General features: G+C 54.3%; 1 protein-coding gene across 2 annotated transcripts in view; it reads right to left on the bottom strand.

Moving 5' to 3' along the window:
* Positions 1 to 1,069: 1,069 nt before the first annotated feature.
* Positions 1,070 to 17,988, bottom strand: part of Kiaa0513 (KIAA0513 ortholog) — a 57,277-nt gene continuing 40,358 nt past the window's right edge. Inside the window, exons 3-13 of one of the 2 annotated variants that reach the window (XM_004666039.3) lie at positions 17,345 to 17,444; positions 16,577 to 16,650; positions 15,553 to 15,623; positions 14,028 to 14,223; positions 13,250 to 13,290; positions 12,700 to 12,778; positions 10,511 to 10,588; positions 9,452 to 9,481; positions 7,023 to 7,103; positions 6,731 to 6,825; positions 1,070 to 5,855 (exon numbers count right to left, since the gene is read on the bottom strand). In XM_004666039.3, coding sequence (XP_004666096.1) covers positions 5,806 to 5,855; positions 6,731 to 6,825; positions 7,023 to 7,103; positions 9,452 to 9,481; positions 10,511 to 10,588; positions 12,700 to 12,778; positions 13,250 to 13,290; positions 14,028 to 14,223; positions 15,553 to 15,623; positions 16,577 to 16,650; positions 17,345 to 17,444 — 895 coding nt within the window. In that variant the 3' untranslated portion in view covers positions 1,070 to 5,805. The remainder of the gene's footprint in view (positions 5,856 to 6,730; positions 6,826 to 7,022; positions 7,104 to 9,451; positions 9,482 to 10,510; positions 10,589 to 12,699; positions 12,779 to 13,249; positions 13,291 to 14,027; positions 14,224 to 15,552; positions 15,624 to 16,576; positions 16,651 to 17,344; positions 17,445 to 17,988) is intronic. The other variant, XM_004666040.3, reaches the window with a different exon arrangement.

Below are 17,988 nucleotides of genomic sequence, written 5' to 3'. Positions count from 1 at the left end.
CATGCTCATGCGTGTGTGGATGTCATTGTCCCTGAAACTGTGCATGGCAATGTCCCTTGTCCTTCCTCTGGTGGCCCCCTCAAATGGGTGCTTGTCTCTGGGCTCACTGCTGAGTTGGGGGTACAGGGCTGGGTTGGACAACCATAGGCACAGCCCTACCATCTGCAAAGCATTTCAGTGCCTTCCACATCTGACTTGGGGCTGGGACAGGTGACAACAGGAGGAAGAAACTGAGGCTCATCAGGGTTGGTAGATGGCATGTTGAAGCTGGTGGGAGGTGGAGCCGCACCTGTGTCTTCTCTGTCCCTCTTGTACTTTTGAGGACCTCTGTGTCCTTGGATGTGGCCTCCAAAGCTAGCCTAGCCCCTGCTGGTGGGGGATTCTTCCACCAGATATGGTGCTCAGAACCCCCACCAGGAAGTTCTCCCTCCATGCTTGGCTGAGGGACCCAGGAGAGCTGGTGATAGAGTAGCCTTCATGCTAACCCAGTTCTCTCAGGTGGCTGGCTGGGGGCCCGGGCCTCCAGGGCATTGGAGCTGAGCCACCTACATCAGAGCCACTGCTATGATCAGACACAAGGGCCAGGGAGATGGCTTGCAAAGCCTGTCAGCCTGGGTTCAACTCCCCAGTACCCAGAAAAGGCCAAATACATTAAGCTTGCAGAAGCAAACCCAACAGTTCACCCAAGTGCTCCGTAAAGCCAAGTGGAGGAGGAATGATTAAGGAGGTGCCTGTTAGGTGGGGCAGGACCAGAGCTCACTTACCACCCCCTCAAGAGAGTTAAGAAGCTTTGGCTCAGAGAAAGGGCAGGAACAGGAACCCTTGGTTAAAGTTGGAAGCATCTTGGTGATCTGGCTGAGGTTCAGTCTAGGGTAGCCCCTTCTTCTCTAGTATGGACAGCCACATGGCTAGGCAACTGGCTGCTGTTTTGTGCTCAAGCAGCCCTCTCCCAGCTCCAAGACCTAAAAGGCGGGCTCTGGAGGCCAGATGTCTATTTCTGCAAAGCCAGTGGTATGACTGCAAGTTCTCTGAACAGTCCTCATGGATATTTAAAACAAGTTAGCCTGACTTCTTTTTAAAAGAGAATCTATTTCAGTTCTCACCCTCTGACAAGCCAACATACTATATATAAACATATATACACACACATTTTTTCTTTACAGGAAACAACACTGTCTTGAGATCTTCAACCTTGAAACCTTCTCAATCTTAATCTTAGAACATGACCTGATGGGACACAAAACTGCATAACTGTAACACAGAAAACACCACTATCACTGGGGACTGCCAGCAACCTCGGTGTGACGATGGCAGGTATGGAATTTGGTGACACAGAATGGGGAGTGTCCAGGTGGAGTCACCACGGAAAGCTCTGCTGGAACATGGGGTGTGACCTGGGCTGCCAGTGGCCAGGGCCTGATAGAATCACACATCTTATGGGGAGAGTGCAGCTTGCTTGAGTCTTTTGTATTCTCTAGTGGTCAAATGTTTAGCTCATTCCTCTCAATATATCCCTGCTGTGACTGCAAGTGACAGCATCAGGCCATAGCCCCAGGCCCCTTCCCCCAACTGGCCCTAACACAGCGTCTTGGCCAGGGAGGCAATGGCCAGCCTCCTAGACTCCCTCCTCCTGAGCACATCTAGTGGCAAGGACGGGACAGGCCCAGCCCAGGCTCAAAGCCAGGGGGAGCTCTGATCAGGAGCCGTCTAGCTAAAGTGCAAGGTCCCTGGAGGCGCAGCTCAGGAGAGTATGGTCTGCAGTTAAGTTTGGGTTAGGTCCCTCCCTGCCACATGGACATAGCCTGGCTTGGAGTGGTGCTCCCAGCTCTGCCCTCATCTGTTCTTCAGGGCTCAGGCCAAGTGACGTAGGGGCACTGGGAGCAGGCGTGGGGCCTGGTCACCCCACAGCAGATCAGAATGGCCCCTGGGGCCCTGAATTCCATCTGTCCCCAGGGAAGCAGCTGACATAGAGACCAAGGTTTGGAACAGTGGCCCTCAGGAGCCTTCCATGGAGGACAGTCCCACTGGAGGAGTGTTCAGTCTAGAAAAGAATTCATCTATTTGCTCAGGACCAACCAATGCTCCCTGCTCTTGGCAGGTAGTAACCTAATGAGGTGGGTGGCCTGCCTGAGCGCAGGGAACCAGCTGATCAAAGACCTGGGCATGACCTACATGCCCACCAGGAGCCTTTCCAGCCAATATGGCCTGGTGACATGAACCTAGCTTGGAAGCTTCCTCTGCAACACACATCTCTGAGCCCATGGCCATGTGTGATGTCCTGTAGAGAGGCAGCCCAGCCCTTAGGGGGACAGCTCTTCAGAGCTGGCCTGCTCAGTGGTGTGGGATGAGTGGGGCAGCAGCCTGGAGCTCAAGGCCTGGTGTGCAGAGACCAGCACAGACCCCTTTGCAGAACAGGGCCCTTCCACCCTCCCCTGAGTCTAATGCTGCACCACTGATACCCTCATAGCCCTTTCCTACCTCTTCCACAGCAAGGGCGCCTCTAATGTTGGAGTCCCTTCTCAAGCTCCCACTGGTCTTGGCAGGACTGGGTTCCTGGCTATCCACTAGCTGCTGTTTCAGGGGCTGAAATAAAGCTCTCCCAGCACACATCCTAGCCAAATCCTCCCCACTGGAAAAGTCGACTAATCAGTGTGACCCACCAAGGTTGAGGTTGGACGTGAGTCTCTGCTCTGGCCTGGTGCTATGACAAAGGCTTTTGCATGTTCCTTTGCTCACAATGGTGACTCATAGTAGCAGGAGTTCCCAGGATTGGTGCTGTCCCTGGGAGAGCTATGGCTTCTGCCTTGCAAGTGAACCCTGCATTTCCCCAGCTGCAGAAGTGGGAACAGAGGCTGGAGGGGGAGACGAGGAGGCACGATGCCACTCTGTACGAGGCTAGGGTCTAAGCTGCAGCGCTGGCCGAAGTCCAGCCTGTGTTACCAGGACCACTCATTTTTGTTTTGATAGGTTTTCATGTAGCCCAGACTGTCCTTGTTTTTTTTTTTTTCTTTCTCAAGGTCAGGTCTTATTCTAGTCTAGGCTGACCTGGAATTCACTATGTAGTCTCAGGATGGCCTTGAACTTACAGCAGTTCTCCTACCTCTGCCTCCAAGGACTGGGATTAAAGGCGTGTGCTACCATGCCTGGTGATTTCACATTTGGCCTTGAACTCATAACCCTCCTGCCTTCCTGGTGCTGTTAGTACTGGTGTGTGCCACAGCACCCAGCCACAAACCACCCTTAATGTGCACATGGTGCCTGGAAATGGACCCTCCCTATCCTCTGACAGTTTTGCTCTTCAGCCTCTTACCTTTCTTTTGGCCACAGGGAAATCCGGTCCACCAACTGCCCTGTGTGGCTGCCTCTAGCTCTGTGCTTGTGGTAGGATGTGGATAGGCACACACAGAGCAGCAGCAGTCTGGGGGCTAAGACAATGGTTTCCCGGCATCCACTAACATTGCTAACAAAGGCTAAACCCTACCATGCCGCAGCACGCCACTGTCCTGGTCTCACAGCAGGGACTTTTTACATGCCAGAACAATGGCATCCTGCAGATCTGGGCTGCTGCCTCCTGGGGGCTGAAGACACTGCTTAGGAGATACTAGTGTTGTCTCAGCCCCCGTTTGCAGGAGGGTGACCAGCAAGTGCTCTGCCGGGAGCCCAGCTCATGCCTGCTTGTAGGAACAGTAGGGGACAGCCATTACAGGAAGACAGGACACCTACTGGGCAGGCTGCCAGCCGCCTTCTGAGCACTGGAGCCTCTTCCTGCAGACACTGGCCAGGGGCACCCAGAAGTGAAGCGCTCACCAAAGCCACAAGGGACATGTACATGTGGTGGGACACTTTGCTTCCTCCCCCAGAGCCACTCTTATCTCCAGAGAGCTGCCACATCCCTGGCAGTGCTTTATGGGCCTTGCTCAGCAGGTCACCCCTCTCTCATGACTAGACTGCCACGTGTGGGCCTGGATTTGTAAGAATAAGGACAAAAAGAGAAAACAAAGCCACCCTCCTTCCTCCTCAAACTGCTATCTTGAGAGGTCTATGTGGGGCAGTCTCAACGACATTTCTAAAGTCCAAGTGCTTGGAAAGCCAGAGCTCTTTGTCCTGAACACTATGCACAGCCACGGGGCCAGGGGACAGAGGAGAGGGGTCAGACCACCGCAGGGCTGCTGTACAGTGTGTGTACAAAGGTCAGTCTTACAGGACCTTAGAGTCGTGGCTTACTACTCTTGAACTAATATGAATGCCAGGGCCAGGGTGAGCTGGGAGAGGCCTCCTTGCAAGCTTGTGTGACCCAAAGATACTCCAGAGGGGACAGGAACTCTAGAAGGGTGCATTCTCTGGGGGTGGGGCTGGAGTGAAGAGGGCCACACACTGGTCAACTTGGCCTTACTTCCCCAAAACAGGGATAGGCAGTCACAGGGTCCTACAGCTGGGCATCCCAACTGTTGGTCTGCCCCAGCCCTCGGCTCGCACGCTGCCCTCTACTGGCAGGATGCTCAGGCATGAGTACCTCACCAAGCTGCCACCAGGTGCACAGCCTGGCTGTCAGTATTTGCATGAGCGGCTCAGTGATATAAACCTGCTGCTTCTGTCACCCCCGCCCCAGTATCTAAGACATACATGTTCTGTAGCTCAACTGCCCCACTCTGCTCTAGAATATTCCAGGGAGGCGCTTCCCACAAGGAAGGCTTGTTTGCGCCAGCTGGGTAGTGCTGTCAGGAAAGGGTTTGCTGTGCTCCCAGACAGACACTGACTGACTCTGACGGAAGGCCAAGGGGTAGCCAGGGATGAGGCGATGAAGGCTGGAAGGAGAGCCTGCAGGCCTAGTGCAAGGCCAGTGACCCGAAGAGCCACGGCTGAAGGCAGAGGGAGCCCAAGCAGTGCAGACGTGCACAGAAGAGGACAGCTCTGACGCCAGCAGCGAACCCTGTGGTCAGACCTGCTTCCTGCAGGCCAGTCTGGTACAGGGGTACATTAGCCAGCTCTGGAAACTGGATGGAGGTACGTCTGCAGATGGAGGGAAAAGGACCACAGGCTCAGACTTCAAGGCCAGTGCACCTGCCAGAGGCCTCACTCAGACCGTGCTCAGACCTACGCAGCCGGGCCAGCTGCTCTCAGAGTGAGCTCACAGCTGCTGAAGAAACTTCTCTCCGAGGGTCTTGCATTCCAGATGTGGCTGCTGCTTCTGAAGCAGGCTGACAGCAATGGCAGCTCAGGGCTGTTCTGAACAGCCAGCTCCTCTTGAGCCAGGGACAGTGCTCCTGATGAACAAGATGCTCAGCTACAGTGGAAAAGTGTCCTCAACCCTGCATCTCTCTTCCCATTTCCCTGCAGTCCTTTTGACTTCCAGTTCCTGTCACAAGGAGGGAGGTAGGAAGAGCAAGCATCCAAGGCCTTTCTGTAGGCTCCACACCCCTTCGACAGCTTCTACTCACAGAGCTCCTCCCATCTGTCCATCTGGCCACAGTGCCAGGCCTCTGCCTGTGGCTCTGTCCTTACCTCACCATTGTGCTTTCCCCCTTGGTCCTTGCCCACCCTCCCCTGGCTCTGGCTTCCTCTCATCCTTTGGTCTCATCTCCTAAGCTGGTGGTGCTTAGAGGGTAGACCCTCAGTTTTGGCCATGTGACACCTTGCAGGTAGATGAGGGAATAGACACAGGGATATGGGTAGTCAGAGTCCACTAAATGCTAGTTCTAAGGCAGCAAGGAATGGCTCTGGGTGCTGCTGGTGTCATGCAGGGTCATTGCTGGGGTGACGGACGGCCAGTCACTGGCCCCAGAGAGCGGCATGCACCGCAGTCTCCTATTCAGTGGCCATCTGCTCGATGTGGTCACTCAGCAGCTTGTACTGCTCTGCAGGAGAAAGGAGTGTTATTCCAGAGAGGAGACAGTGACAAGAACAGGTACTTCCTGCTCTCCGCATTAGGACCAGCAATAGGGCTGCCAATTTGTGCCACAGCTAGCTTTTCCTTGGCCCAGAGTAAGCTGTAGTGAGGGTCTTGTGAACACAGCCCTCATCACCAGCACACCGTGTCCCTGGCTGGCATGAGCATTGGAAGCAGGCCTCTGCCAGCAGGAATGCACCTTTTACAGGAACAGTGTTATGTGCGGAGTATAGACCCCAGCAGCCTTGGGCCTGAGGCCATGCCCAGGGCCACATGCTGAGGGAGTTGATAGTACTTCCCTTGTCTTCTGCTGGGGCAGGACTGAGTTGGCTCAGGAGCCACTTTGAAATGCCCTTGAAGTTGGATGTGGGGCAGATTACTGGTCCATCAAAACTCACATGTGTGTGCGAGGCCTTTGGGCCTGGGAGGAGCACTGGCAGCAAACAGTGACACAAACTGGGCTCTAGGACTGGTGCAATGGTGCGGAGGCCAGTAGGCTTCCTTCTAAGACAGAGCTAGGGATTCTGGAGAAACTTCAGAGCCCCCACGCTCCACTACTGCATCGTGGAAGTGTGGGCCAAGGAATAAAGAGTGATGCCTGGTGGTTGTCTAGAAGGACCAATTTGTGGCCATGTCCACCTCTGCCTTGGTGGGGCCCCATCCACCAGCCATCTCTCAACAGAAATGGGCTTCTAGATAGAAGGCTTGAGTCCCAGTGTTTCCATGGGCTAGGGAAAGAGGGTGATCCATGGAAACAGTGAACACCATGTCTCTAGCTAAGATGGGGACCCTCTCACCCCAGCTTTTCTCCACCACCCTCCAGTACCCCCACCCACAGCTCACCCTCATCCAGGTTGCCGATCACAGCCTGCTTCTTCAGGAAGTCGCTGCATAGCTTCTTGCTCAGGCCGAAAGCCAGCATGTTGTGAGTGAACGTGCTGGAGGGAAAATACCCATGGCTGTCACCCCTCCTGTCTGCCCAGGGAAGGGAGCTGAGATGCGGCACTAACCCTGATGGTTGGCCCGGAAGCACCAGCTGAAAACCACATACACAGCCTCAGTAGAAGCTGTGCCCTAGGTGGTTGCCCAGTCCTGTCCTCACAAGTAGCCCTGTGAGGGTGGCCCCAGCCCTTACCCCAGCTGCCCGAAGGTGATGTTCTCATTGAACCGCAGGCTGTCAGCTCTCTCCTCCTGGGTCATGTGACACCACTTCTCCCTGTGGACACAGGAGGGAGGGACTGGCTTCAGACAGGTGTGAGGCCCTCCCATCCTGCTCTTAGAGCCCAAAGCTTGCTCTGCTTACCCATCACAGAGGGGCACTGCTTCTGAAGGGCAGCTTCCACAACCGAGGGCCCACCTTAGACAAAGAAGTCCCAAGCTAACAATAGCCTACTGCTCTAGGGACCCAGGAGGGACCTGACCCACCTCACAGGCAGGGAAATCCAGAGAGGTCAGGAGCCTGCTTGCCTCACAGGGGCTCCTCAGTGTGGCTAGCCCCCAGTGCCTTCTCTCCATTTTCCCATGACACAGTCTTGATAGTTCACATTCTTCCCAGAGGCCTCTCTGCACTGGCCCCCGGGTGATGTGTCCATGGTGGAACTACTCTGGGCTCTAGAACCAGCACAATGGTGGCCTCTGAGAAAAACCCCTCCTGTTCTCTTGGCATGGTGGGGTGGTGCCTAGAGGGAAGGCCTAGGAGGACTGAGGTGGCTGCATTAAAGCTTCCTCTGCTCACCCGCACAGCACACTGTCAGGACCACGTGTCACTGGCTCCTTCCCTCCCTGGTGAGGCTCCCAGAGCAGCCACTTGCCTCTGTGCCCATTGCCTTGTGTGAAGTCAGACCCCAGCACCCAGGGGACAGACACACAGCTTCAGACCATAGGCCCAACTTCGCTATGAAGAGGACTCAGGGTGATGAGTCTGACTAAAATAAGGTGGAAAGATCAGAGCAGCGGGAGAAAAGAAGTAGCATGGAGGAGAGAGAGGTTAGGGTAATGGAGAAGCCAAAGGGAGAGAACAAAACAAAGAAATGGAAAGTCAGCCTCCTTCTCCTCTTCCCCATGCCTTCCTCTGGCCCAAGGCCTTGGCTGCTCATGAGCCTCAGGACCTGCAGGAGAACAGTGGGGACAGAGCCCACAGCCTCCGCATGCCCAGGAGGCATACCCACAAGGACCCAGAATGAATGATCTCAAGGAACTGAACTGTCCACCCTTTCCTCTTCCCTCCAATACTTCCCTGAAGGCTGTTCAGGTACACAGAGCCCCTCACCACCACTAGGCCACCAAGGCCACTTGTGCACAGTGGACACACAGCAGATCATAGCAAATAGCAGAACCACAGCTCTGACTCATAAGGAAAGCAGTTTTCTGCTGTGGCCAGGACTAAAACTGGAATGCCACCTTCACCTCTGAAGGGCAAAGGTCATGAACAACTTGACTCAGACCAGTCACTTCCTGAGAACTGAGTTTAGTCGCCACCAATGGCCAGTCTCGCCACACACAGTGAACAATGACCATGAATGTAAGTTGCCACAGTGGGCTTGGAGGTGAGCAGCATTTGGTGGAAGGAAGCCTCTGGACAGAGTATAGAAAGGGACAATTTGCTGTCAGCAGAGGTCACTGAAAAAGAGATCATGCTGGAGGCCTGGGGATCCAAGTTACACTGGCCTCTCTCCAGTAGGTCTGTGCTGGTTAGCTAGCTGCCTGGACTCCAGTGAGAAGGCTGGCTGTGCTGCCAGCTGGGTTCAGGATGGATCACTGACCAGCAGTTGTAGGGAGGGGCAGTGATTCAAGATGCCCTGTTCCCAGGGGGCTGGCTATATCACAGGGTCCTCTGAAAGATTGTGGGAGTGTGTGGGGCTCTGCCACGGCAGGGGATTTCAGGCCTGGATGCTCTCTTACAGCTCTTTAAAGCAAGGTTTCTCAGAGCAGCAAGTGCAAATCCACTGCCATTAAACACATACACCTGGGTTCGCCAAGGAACAACCACATGTGTTAACATCTGCCCTCCAGGCTGGTGTCATGGCAGCTTCAGAGGAATGTGGTCAGCCTCCCCACCCCCACCGCCACGGGCTCACAGGAGGCAGCTGTGTCCTCCTCTGCTTCAGGGAGCCTTCCTATTCTCCACAGTTTCCAGGGTCACCCAGTGGCTAGAGAAGAGGGCAGCTGTCCTTCCACATGACCCTCAGACCTACTGACACTCCACCTCTGATGAGTGGGCCAAGCTGCAAACAGGACACCATCTCCCCCACCCTCTCCTCAAAGCCAATGGCCTGGTGTGTCGGCACCCCTCCGAGGCCCCAGCAGAGTGGCAGAGAGTAGTATATCCCCTAGCTACAGCAGGCTGGCTGACTCACCGCCCCTCCTCCTGAGCTGCCTGCTAGCATGGCTCCAGGTGTTTCTTAACTATCTGAAGGTGTTCTAGCCTTGCATGCTCACTCTGTCTGGGTCCAGTCCCTGTCAGTAGCCTAGGCTGGCCCCAGAGACCCTCTCCCCTTGTGGACTCAGTGGCCTTGCAAAGAGCCCCAGCGCTGTAAAATGGAACAAAGTCACGTGGACACACACCTCTTCTCTTCCTGCTCTCCAGCATCCCCTCTGGAGCGGCAGCAGAAACAGGTAAACAAAGGCACATGTCAAAGTCATGCAAGATATGTGGATGGAAAAGAACAAGCAAAGATCATTCCAGGCAGGAGCAGAGAGGACAGAGAGAGACGTTTATCCCTAGGAGTCAGAGATGAACAAGAGGCAGGCCCAGGCCTGGAAACAGCTCAGCACTTCCCCTGCTGTCTCCAGGCAGAGCTAGACACTCTCCTGAGGGGCCTTGGCAACATCTCAGGGCCTTGCCCATCCCATGCTCCCCAGGGAACGAAGCCTCAGCAGACCAACAGGCCACCTTGCTCCCGACTGACCTTAGCTGTCCCTGTGAGGTAGGTTCTGCCTCACGTACACCACGTGCTGGCAGAGGAGCATCCCACAGCCAGTTTCTGCCTCCCACTCAGCTATGGGAGAGTAAGTCTAGGAGAAACTGACTTCAATGCCCCACTACTGGTGAGCCATTAGGAGCCGCAGGCTGGTCTGGCCTCCTAGGGGTCTGCTGTCCTAGGCTGCCCAGCAGCTGTTTGCAATGGGTGGGCAACCTGTGCCAGCTGTAGTCAGTGTGCACTGAATGGAGCTCATGTGTCATCAAGGACAAGTCCTGCCCTGTCCTGTGTCCCTTGTTTTCTGAACTGGGTCCTGAGGAGCCTCTGAGGTGCAGACCTGCCCTGGGTGCAGCTGAGAAGGTCTGTTCAGGCTGTGGCCAAGGGCTGAGGGGAGCAGCTGCATAGGCAGACCCCTGATTCTTCAGTGAACAGCGGGGTGGGGCTGGGGACTTGTGGTCTCCCTCGGGTCAGACCATGTCATGCCAGAGCCCCAGGACAGAAAGCACCCATGCAAGCTGTGCAGCCCACCCATGAAGCCAGGAACTCTGACCCTTCAGGCAGCCTGCAGGGCTCCAGGCTGTGTGGGCTGGGAGGAAACCATCAACACAGCAGCTCAGCCATTCTGCTGGCCTCCACACACCTGGGAAACACAGCCAAGACCTGGTCCTCTCCTGAGGCAGAAGGGACCACACTTGGCTCCTACCTGGTGGTGGGGGATCGTTTCCGCCTTTCACAGTGGACGGCGTCAAAAAAGGCTGCATTCCAGAATCTCAGTGTATGCCTGCAAGATGGGACATGGTCAAGTTCTCCCCCAGCACAGGCAGCAGGACTCAGGCTTCAGCCCATCCTCACTAGGCAATGCAGTGCCTCTCTGCTTTGGGTGAGAAGCCTTGGAGAGGCGGGCATGTGAGAAGAGCACTGACCCTCGAGAGTAACCTTGGTGGTGGCCCAGCAGGAGATGAAGGAGCCTGGCACAAGCTGAAGAGGCCCAAGGGGAAGGTAGAGCCGGCAGCCCTCAGCAGCTGAGGCAGGCCACAGCTGGACTCCTGCTGCCCAGGACAGGGCCTGACACCAACAGCACCCAGGCAATGATGTACCATGACAGTCTTATGAAGACACGAGAGTGGGAACAATTCTTCCTGCAGAAGGTCGGGGTGGCATGTGTGGCTGACTCGGACCCAACAGCTGCTTCTGCTCACGAAGGTTCTCTGGCACATGCCATGCTCACTGGCATGCTGTCCATGACAGCTTTGGCTACATAGCACAGTTGTGTGGCTGAATAGAGACACATGGCCCACAAAGTCCAAATCTTGACTGCCTGGCCCTTTTCCACACCTAGCTGCAAATGGTAAGGCCAAGGGCCTGAGGTGCTATTCAATCAGTGACATGTGACATGGGCCCAGACCAGCCCCTTCCCCTTCTCTGCTGCATGAGTGTCCAGCTGGTTCAGGCATAGCCTTCTTGTTACTTCTGCCAGCCCCCCACTAGGCCGCCTGACCTGGAAGTTCCTGGGGCTCTTCCCAGCCTTACTCCTCAATCAGCCCTTGTTTGTTGTGGTGGGCAAGTCTGCTTGCTGAACTGTGATCTGAGAGAAGGGACATGTTGACACCCTTGTGTCCAGGGCAAGAATGGCACCTAGCTGGTGAGGAAAGGAAGGGCAGTGGGAGGTTCCCAAGGGCTCAGAGAAACACTAGTGACCATGGAGAGCCAAGTGCCAGGCAAGACTTCTCCCGGCTGCTGCTGTCTTGGTCAGTTTTGTATTGTGTTAACAGACCACCTGGTGCTGGGTGATGTGTAAAGAAAAGAGGCTTATTTGGCTCAAGACTCCAGTGGCTGGAGGGTCACAACAACATTGTGAGAGCTATGGCAAAGGTTCCTGACTGCATCCCAACACAGCAGAGAGTGGAAGGAGGATAGCTACCTGAGAAGGAGCCAAGCACACAGGTTGGCCTTGTCATACAGCAGGCTCTCTCTAGAACCAGCTTGGTCCCGTGAGAGCTACTCCAATCTCTTCCTGGAGGGGCCAAGACAAATTACCTTACACTAGGCCCCCTCCTAAAGGTTCTACCCCCTTAGCATTGCTGAACCAGGGACTAAAATGCCAGCACATGAGCCCATGTGACAATAGACAAACCAGAGCACCAGCCTCGCACTTAAACTGTAACCTTCATATAATTTACATCCTATAAAATTCACCCTAACATATACTCACACATACATGTATATGTGTATGTAAACACACATATATGTCAGGCTCAGTGGCAGAATGCTTGCCTAGCACATGGACGGCCCTAGCACCATAATAAAGTTACATAAGTTATGCAATTTAGTAATTTTTAGTGCATTTGTGAGTTATATAGCCATCACACCATGGAATTCTGGAACATTTTCCCCACAAAGGAACCCTGTACCTGGGTATTCTGAATGAATGGGATTTTAAATGTCATGTGGTCTTTTCTGTCTGCCTTCTGTCTTGAGCAAAATGGCTTTGGGGGGAGGGGTCACTGCATTATGTATGCCCTGTGCCAGGGTGCCCTCCTTCCTATGGCCTTATACTCCATGATGTAGACTGACCACACACATCATGCTTAAGTGAGGGCTGTTTGCCTGTGTGCACATGGCAGCTAGTCTAAGTAGGGCTGCTATGAGCACCAACTGCAGGTTTCTGACCTAGAGTCATGCAGCCCCTCTATCGGCCTCTCCACAGTGGCTGGCCATGGCACGTTTCCATCTGATCATCCACCTCCCCATACCCTGCCACAGGCGCTCACTTCTATCATTTCCCTGTGAATACCCTGCAGGGGTGGCCAACGGCTGTCTTTTCAGCAGGAAGGCCTGTGGGAAGGGGCGGCTGCCCAGGTCAGATGGAAATGAGCATGCAGGAGGCCTTACCAGATGGGCTGCTGCTTCAGGTGTGTGTACAGGTAGACCTTCTCCCCCTTCTGCTCATCCTCAGGGCTGACCACGGTCACTGTAGAAGTGAGAAGATCTGAGGGCAGCACAGATGACCACCCCGTGTTGGCAGACCCCACAGACACATCAGTCCATGCCTTTGATGTCATGAAACTACATGAGAAATCCCACTAAAGCTTTTCTGACAGTGATGGTGTAACTCATGCCTGGTGCTAAGGACTTCTTCTCAGGTTGGTCCATGGAGGGACCACCCCTTCCTGTAATACTACAGAGACTGACTTCCCTGTGGTTAAGGATTTGGTTTGCTCTAAGCCATAAACAACTTGCTTGTTCCTGTTACTGGTTAACAGTGGGCAAGTATAAGAGCTGTAAAGGAGTGTGTGTGTATCTGGGTTACAAAGGCAAGGACAAAGGCCCTGCCTGACCCACAAGCCATGCCCACAGCAACCACTCCCCTCTTCCCCACAGACTGCCTTTCCCACAAGCCCATCAGGCTCTGTTTCACAGTCAGCTCAGGGAATGTTCTCACCAGTCTTCAGCTGTTTGTCCTTGGGTTTGTTCTCCTCTTCCCTGGGGAGAAAAACAACAGCAGTGACAAGCACGACCCACACCACATTTGCTTTAATCAAGACACTGTGTAGGAGCAGCTCATGTGCACTGTATGGCTCCTCTGAAGAGATGCTCAGAAATTAGCTCCACAGCAGCCAATGGCAGATGTGAGGACTGTGAGGCCAATGGTACTGATGCTGCTTGGCCCTGTTTTCTGAGTCCCACTGTGTGAACAGAGAGGGACCATGCCACCTGGCTGTAACCAGGCCTTGGGAGGTATGGGGCCCCAGGTGACTGCAGCACCTTGTGTTCATGTGCCCCACTTTGTGGCATCCTGGCTTTGGTACCTCTGTGGCCAATGCCCCATTATTAAGAATCCTCAGTCTCTGTCAGGGCAGCCTCTCCTGGAGGCAGTGTGCCCCAAGGCCTCCCCAGATTCCCCAAACACTAACATGCACAATAGTCAGAGAAAGAAGGAATGAAAGGGCATGTGACTTCGCAGTCACCAACAGACAATCATATGCTCCTCGCCAGCTCAAGAATCCTGGCCCTGGAACATCCCTGTGTGGCAGTGAGCGAAGCAGCCTGTGGGCTGTTGGAAAGCTCTGTGGGGTGGAGAGTCACGCTGGACCAGCAGCTGTGCAGCTCAGGAGCTGCTGTGGGCTGAAGACCATGAAGGCTGAAGGTGCCAGTGACCACCTGTTGCTTCTACTGTCCCTTGCCCCGTAAGTTGGAGGGCCCTGGCCCCTGGCACTCACTCATTTTTCCTGACCAGAGGCCCCTTCAGCTTGGTCTCCAGCCCCCCAAAGAAGCCTTTCATATTTTCTGTGTTCTTCAGCAGCCGCTCAGCAATGTCCTTTTTCTCTGACAGCCAGCTGTTGGCAGACTTCAGGTAGGAGTCGATGCTGCCCGCTGGCTTCTCCCTGGGCTCCATGAGGGGCAGGTGAGTCTTGCCTTCAGAAGGGAAGGAAGAAAGACAGGGTTGGAATGACAGACAGTGGAGGGTCCAAGGATGACCTGGGACTGTGTGCTCATACCAGCAGCCCTGGAGGCGGAAGGAGGCCATGGGAGCCTGAGGGAACAGGCAGCCTAGAAGGGAGGCAAGAGGCTTGCACATGAGTGAGCACACAGCAGGCCTGACAGACCGTGGCCACCTGGGTGGAGCACACAGTGTGTTTGTTTCAAAGCTATCTTGGGGTCCCTGGTCTTGGCCTACAGCAGGTGAGCATGGAGTGGAAGAGGTGTGAGGGATGCACCAAGGCAACCCATAACCCCTTCTGTACAGCAGCAGTTTGACCTCCAGGCCCAGGTATCTCTATAGGCCAGAGTGACCCAACAGGCCTTGGCAGGACAAGGCGCAGTGTCCTCTGCTAGCTAAAGGGGCTTTGCACAGATCTCAGTCATCAGGATGAAGCTGTTCACTGAGAATGGAGGCCTTTCCACCTCACCCACAGCAGTGAGACCAGCCACAACCAGCCAGCCCAGAGGGCATGGAGCAGGGACTTCTGGAAACAGGACACCTGGAACCCACATTGAGCAGGAAGGGCAAGAGGGAGGCCTGTTTAGCAGGGCAGACCTGGCCCCACACAGAGAGGCTTCCAGCATCTCAGGGGCTGAACAAGGCCCTGTGTTGCAACCCAGAGCTCAATGTGGGCACCTTGGAGTTCCTACATGTGTAAACATTTTCACACAGTGAGCCACAGAGGCACTGGCCTTGCCTCTTTGCCAGAGCATCCCCAGCCACTTGAGGGTAGTGTCCCACACTGCTGCCCTGACAGCCAGCTAGGCATCACATTTTTCTAAAACATAAAGCTGAGGCCACACATCAGCATTTGTGTTATTACCATGCAAAGGTCCTGTCCAGGGGCTACTGTCTCAAATCCTTTCTTTTGCTCTATGGACAGCCAGCCCTGACCCCCAGGGCAGCCCCTGTCTTCTACACATTAGGACTCTCATATGCCTTGCTCAGCCCTTGCTCCCTAGAAGCCCTGTACTGTTTGCTTTTCCAGAAGGAAGCTTTGGCCGGGCGTGGTGGCACACGCCTTTAATCCCAGCACTCAGGAGGCAGAAGTAGGAGGATCGCCGAGAGTTTGAGGCCACCCTGAGAATACATAGTGAATTCCAGGTCAGCCTGAGCTAGAGTGAGACCCTACCTCAGAAAACCAAAAAAAAAAAAAAAAAAAAAAGAAGGAAGCTTTGGTTGATGTCGTGTTATGAGCTGACAGCTCCTGGCTCCCAGTGCAATGTGTGTGCTCTGCTCACACGTGCCCCAGGCTCACTCACCGAGGTAATAGTACGTGAAACACATGGTCATGAGGTTCTTGGCAGGTCCAAAGTCATCCATCTGATGGCACCTGCAACAGGAAGCAAGGTCGGCTGGCTGGCACAGGTCACCTGACTTTCTTACCGGGAGTCAGCAAAGGATCCAAATGACACATCACTCAAGACACCGTCATAGGAAGTGACAAAATTACTCCCCATGGGTGCTACCAGGAGAGCCACCTACAGGTACATGGCCTAGGACAGGACCTGACTCTGGGGACAGGGAGGTGTGTGTAGTCCCTCAGTCTGGCCTCTGTCAGAGGACCAGGGTAAAAGAGGGAGGCTTCCAGGTTCCCTGTGGAGGGATGGCGGGAAACCAACCAGGGGGCACACAGGGTCCAGGGCAAGAGCTGCTTAAAGATCTTAGAGAGGTGATGGCACATGGGCCCAGCTCGGACCCCCTTGCCCTTTCCTACCTGCAGGTCTGGACCTCCAGCCACCCAGAGGTTGCTGGGTCCTGAGGGCTGCTGTTCAGACTCCTGGGCAGAGCAGCATCCCCCCTTTCACATTCCGCGGGTGGGCCCCCATGCTAACTCAAAGCCCAGGAGTCTAGTGGTCCCAGAGTCACAGGCCTGAAAAAGAGCCTGTGCACACATGGCCTGGTCCCTTGGGGGACAGGAAGCAAAGCTGGGTGGGCTAACCTCCTTTATTTCCATGCCCCCATGCTCCCCAGACCTCTGTGAGCAGGTTTCCTGCTACAGTCTTCCCAGCACATTTGCTCACAGAGGACTTCACAGTGGCCTGCTGCAGAGCCAGGGAGGAAGGGAAAGGGAGCAGGGAGGAACCAACTTGTCCTGAGATGTATGAGGGCTGTGCCCAGACCAGCTGCAGCCTTCTAATTGCTATCATCAGGCCAGGACACCTAGCCCGACTCCATGCTAGTCACGACTTCTAGCTGAGGCTGGGTGGCCATGACTCACAGCTGGCTTGTCAGGGGTGGGAAGAACAGCTGTGGGGCTGAGCCTCTGAGGAGGGCATCACTTACTCAAACAGCACCACTGCAAAGGACTGCACCAGGCGGTAGAAGGTCGGCTCTGACACACACTTGGATTTGCAGCGCTGTCCAGAAAGACAGTGGGGTGGGGGGTAACTCACAGCAGCTCAGAGAGGCTAGGAAGTTACCCACCACAGTGCAGTTAGAACAGACCCCTGATGGCCACTGCCACTCCTGCCAGGACCTGGGTAGAACTCAGGCACCACACAGCACCCTCACCCACTAGAGCCCATCAGGTCCCGCCTGCATTGTCTTCACAGGATTTCAAAGAGCAGAGACACATGCTCAGCTCACCCCAGGGAAAAGCACAGAGACAAAACCCCAAATGATGACAATGGCTATTTCTGGACTTGTAGGTAATTATTTTCTTTGGCGTGTTCTAATTTCTCTGTGAAGAATATATCACTTATGATAAAAACACCTAGAAAACATAGTCCACCAGAAACCTCCAAGGTGCAGAGCTCTGAGCTTTGTGGATACATTTGTCTTTGCATAGATTTCACCACTTTTGTCATCTTGAATATGTTTTGTGTGAAAACTGAGCAAGGTGGATTATTCAATACAAATATATATGGACACGCCCATGTGCTTGCCTTTAAGAATGACCCTTTTTGAAACTTCTGGAGCCCGTCAGTCCCCCTCACATCTTTAGGCAGAGCCTCCCCACTCTAAACTGCTCGCTCAGCAGTCTTTGACCTTGTCCTACTGAGTTAGGGGGTTTGTTGGATATCTGGGGAGCTCTGCCCACTTGGCGCTTACCTGGGCACTCACGTACCGCGCGAACCACTCACGACCCTTCCCATCCTCACTGCTGCAGTACTCTCCAAACTTGGCTTTCTCCTCCTGGTCCAAGTCCTCCCTAAGAAAAAGGGCCGAGGAGAAACAAGACTTCAATGCTTGGAGAAATAGCTCGGTAGGGCATGAGCAGGAAGAAGAAATGGAACAGCAACTGGGCTGTCTACTCTCCTCAGCCTCTGACTAACTCTGTGACAGTACTGTTTTTATTTTTGAGACCAGCAGCCTAGCTGAGAGGCCCTGACACAGCTTGAGTGGTAGGTAAGAATTCATCCAGCTTCCCTTGCTCTGACCCCTGCTTGAGAGTCCCACCTGGAATACCTGAGCCCTGTGAGGACACAGGCCCTGAGTGGCCTTGGTTCTCTGTGAGTAGCCAGTAGTCTCCCATAAAGACTAAAAATGAAGTAGAAGGCTATGAATTGGGCAGGTTATGCAATTTGCATTTACGGAAGGGTCTGGCGATGTTCTAATTGCTTTGAATGAAAGTCACGGGTAGTCTGCAGCTCGAGGAGAATATCATCCCCAGGCCTAATTAACATGCAGGTGCCCACTCAGTGAGGGCATGGGGGCCTGGGCTTCTACATGCCTGAGCAGTTCAGGAGATGCTA

Source organism: Jaculus jaculus, chromosome 1 (assembly GCF_020740685.1).
Source record: "Jaculus jaculus isolate mJacJac1 chromosome 1, mJacJac1.mat.Y.cur, whole genome shotgun sequence".
Taxonomy (NCBI): Eukaryota; Metazoa; Chordata; class Mammalia; order Rodentia; family Dipodidae; genus Jaculus; species Jaculus jaculus.
This window is presented reverse-complemented; position numbering and strand designations above follow the sequence as displayed.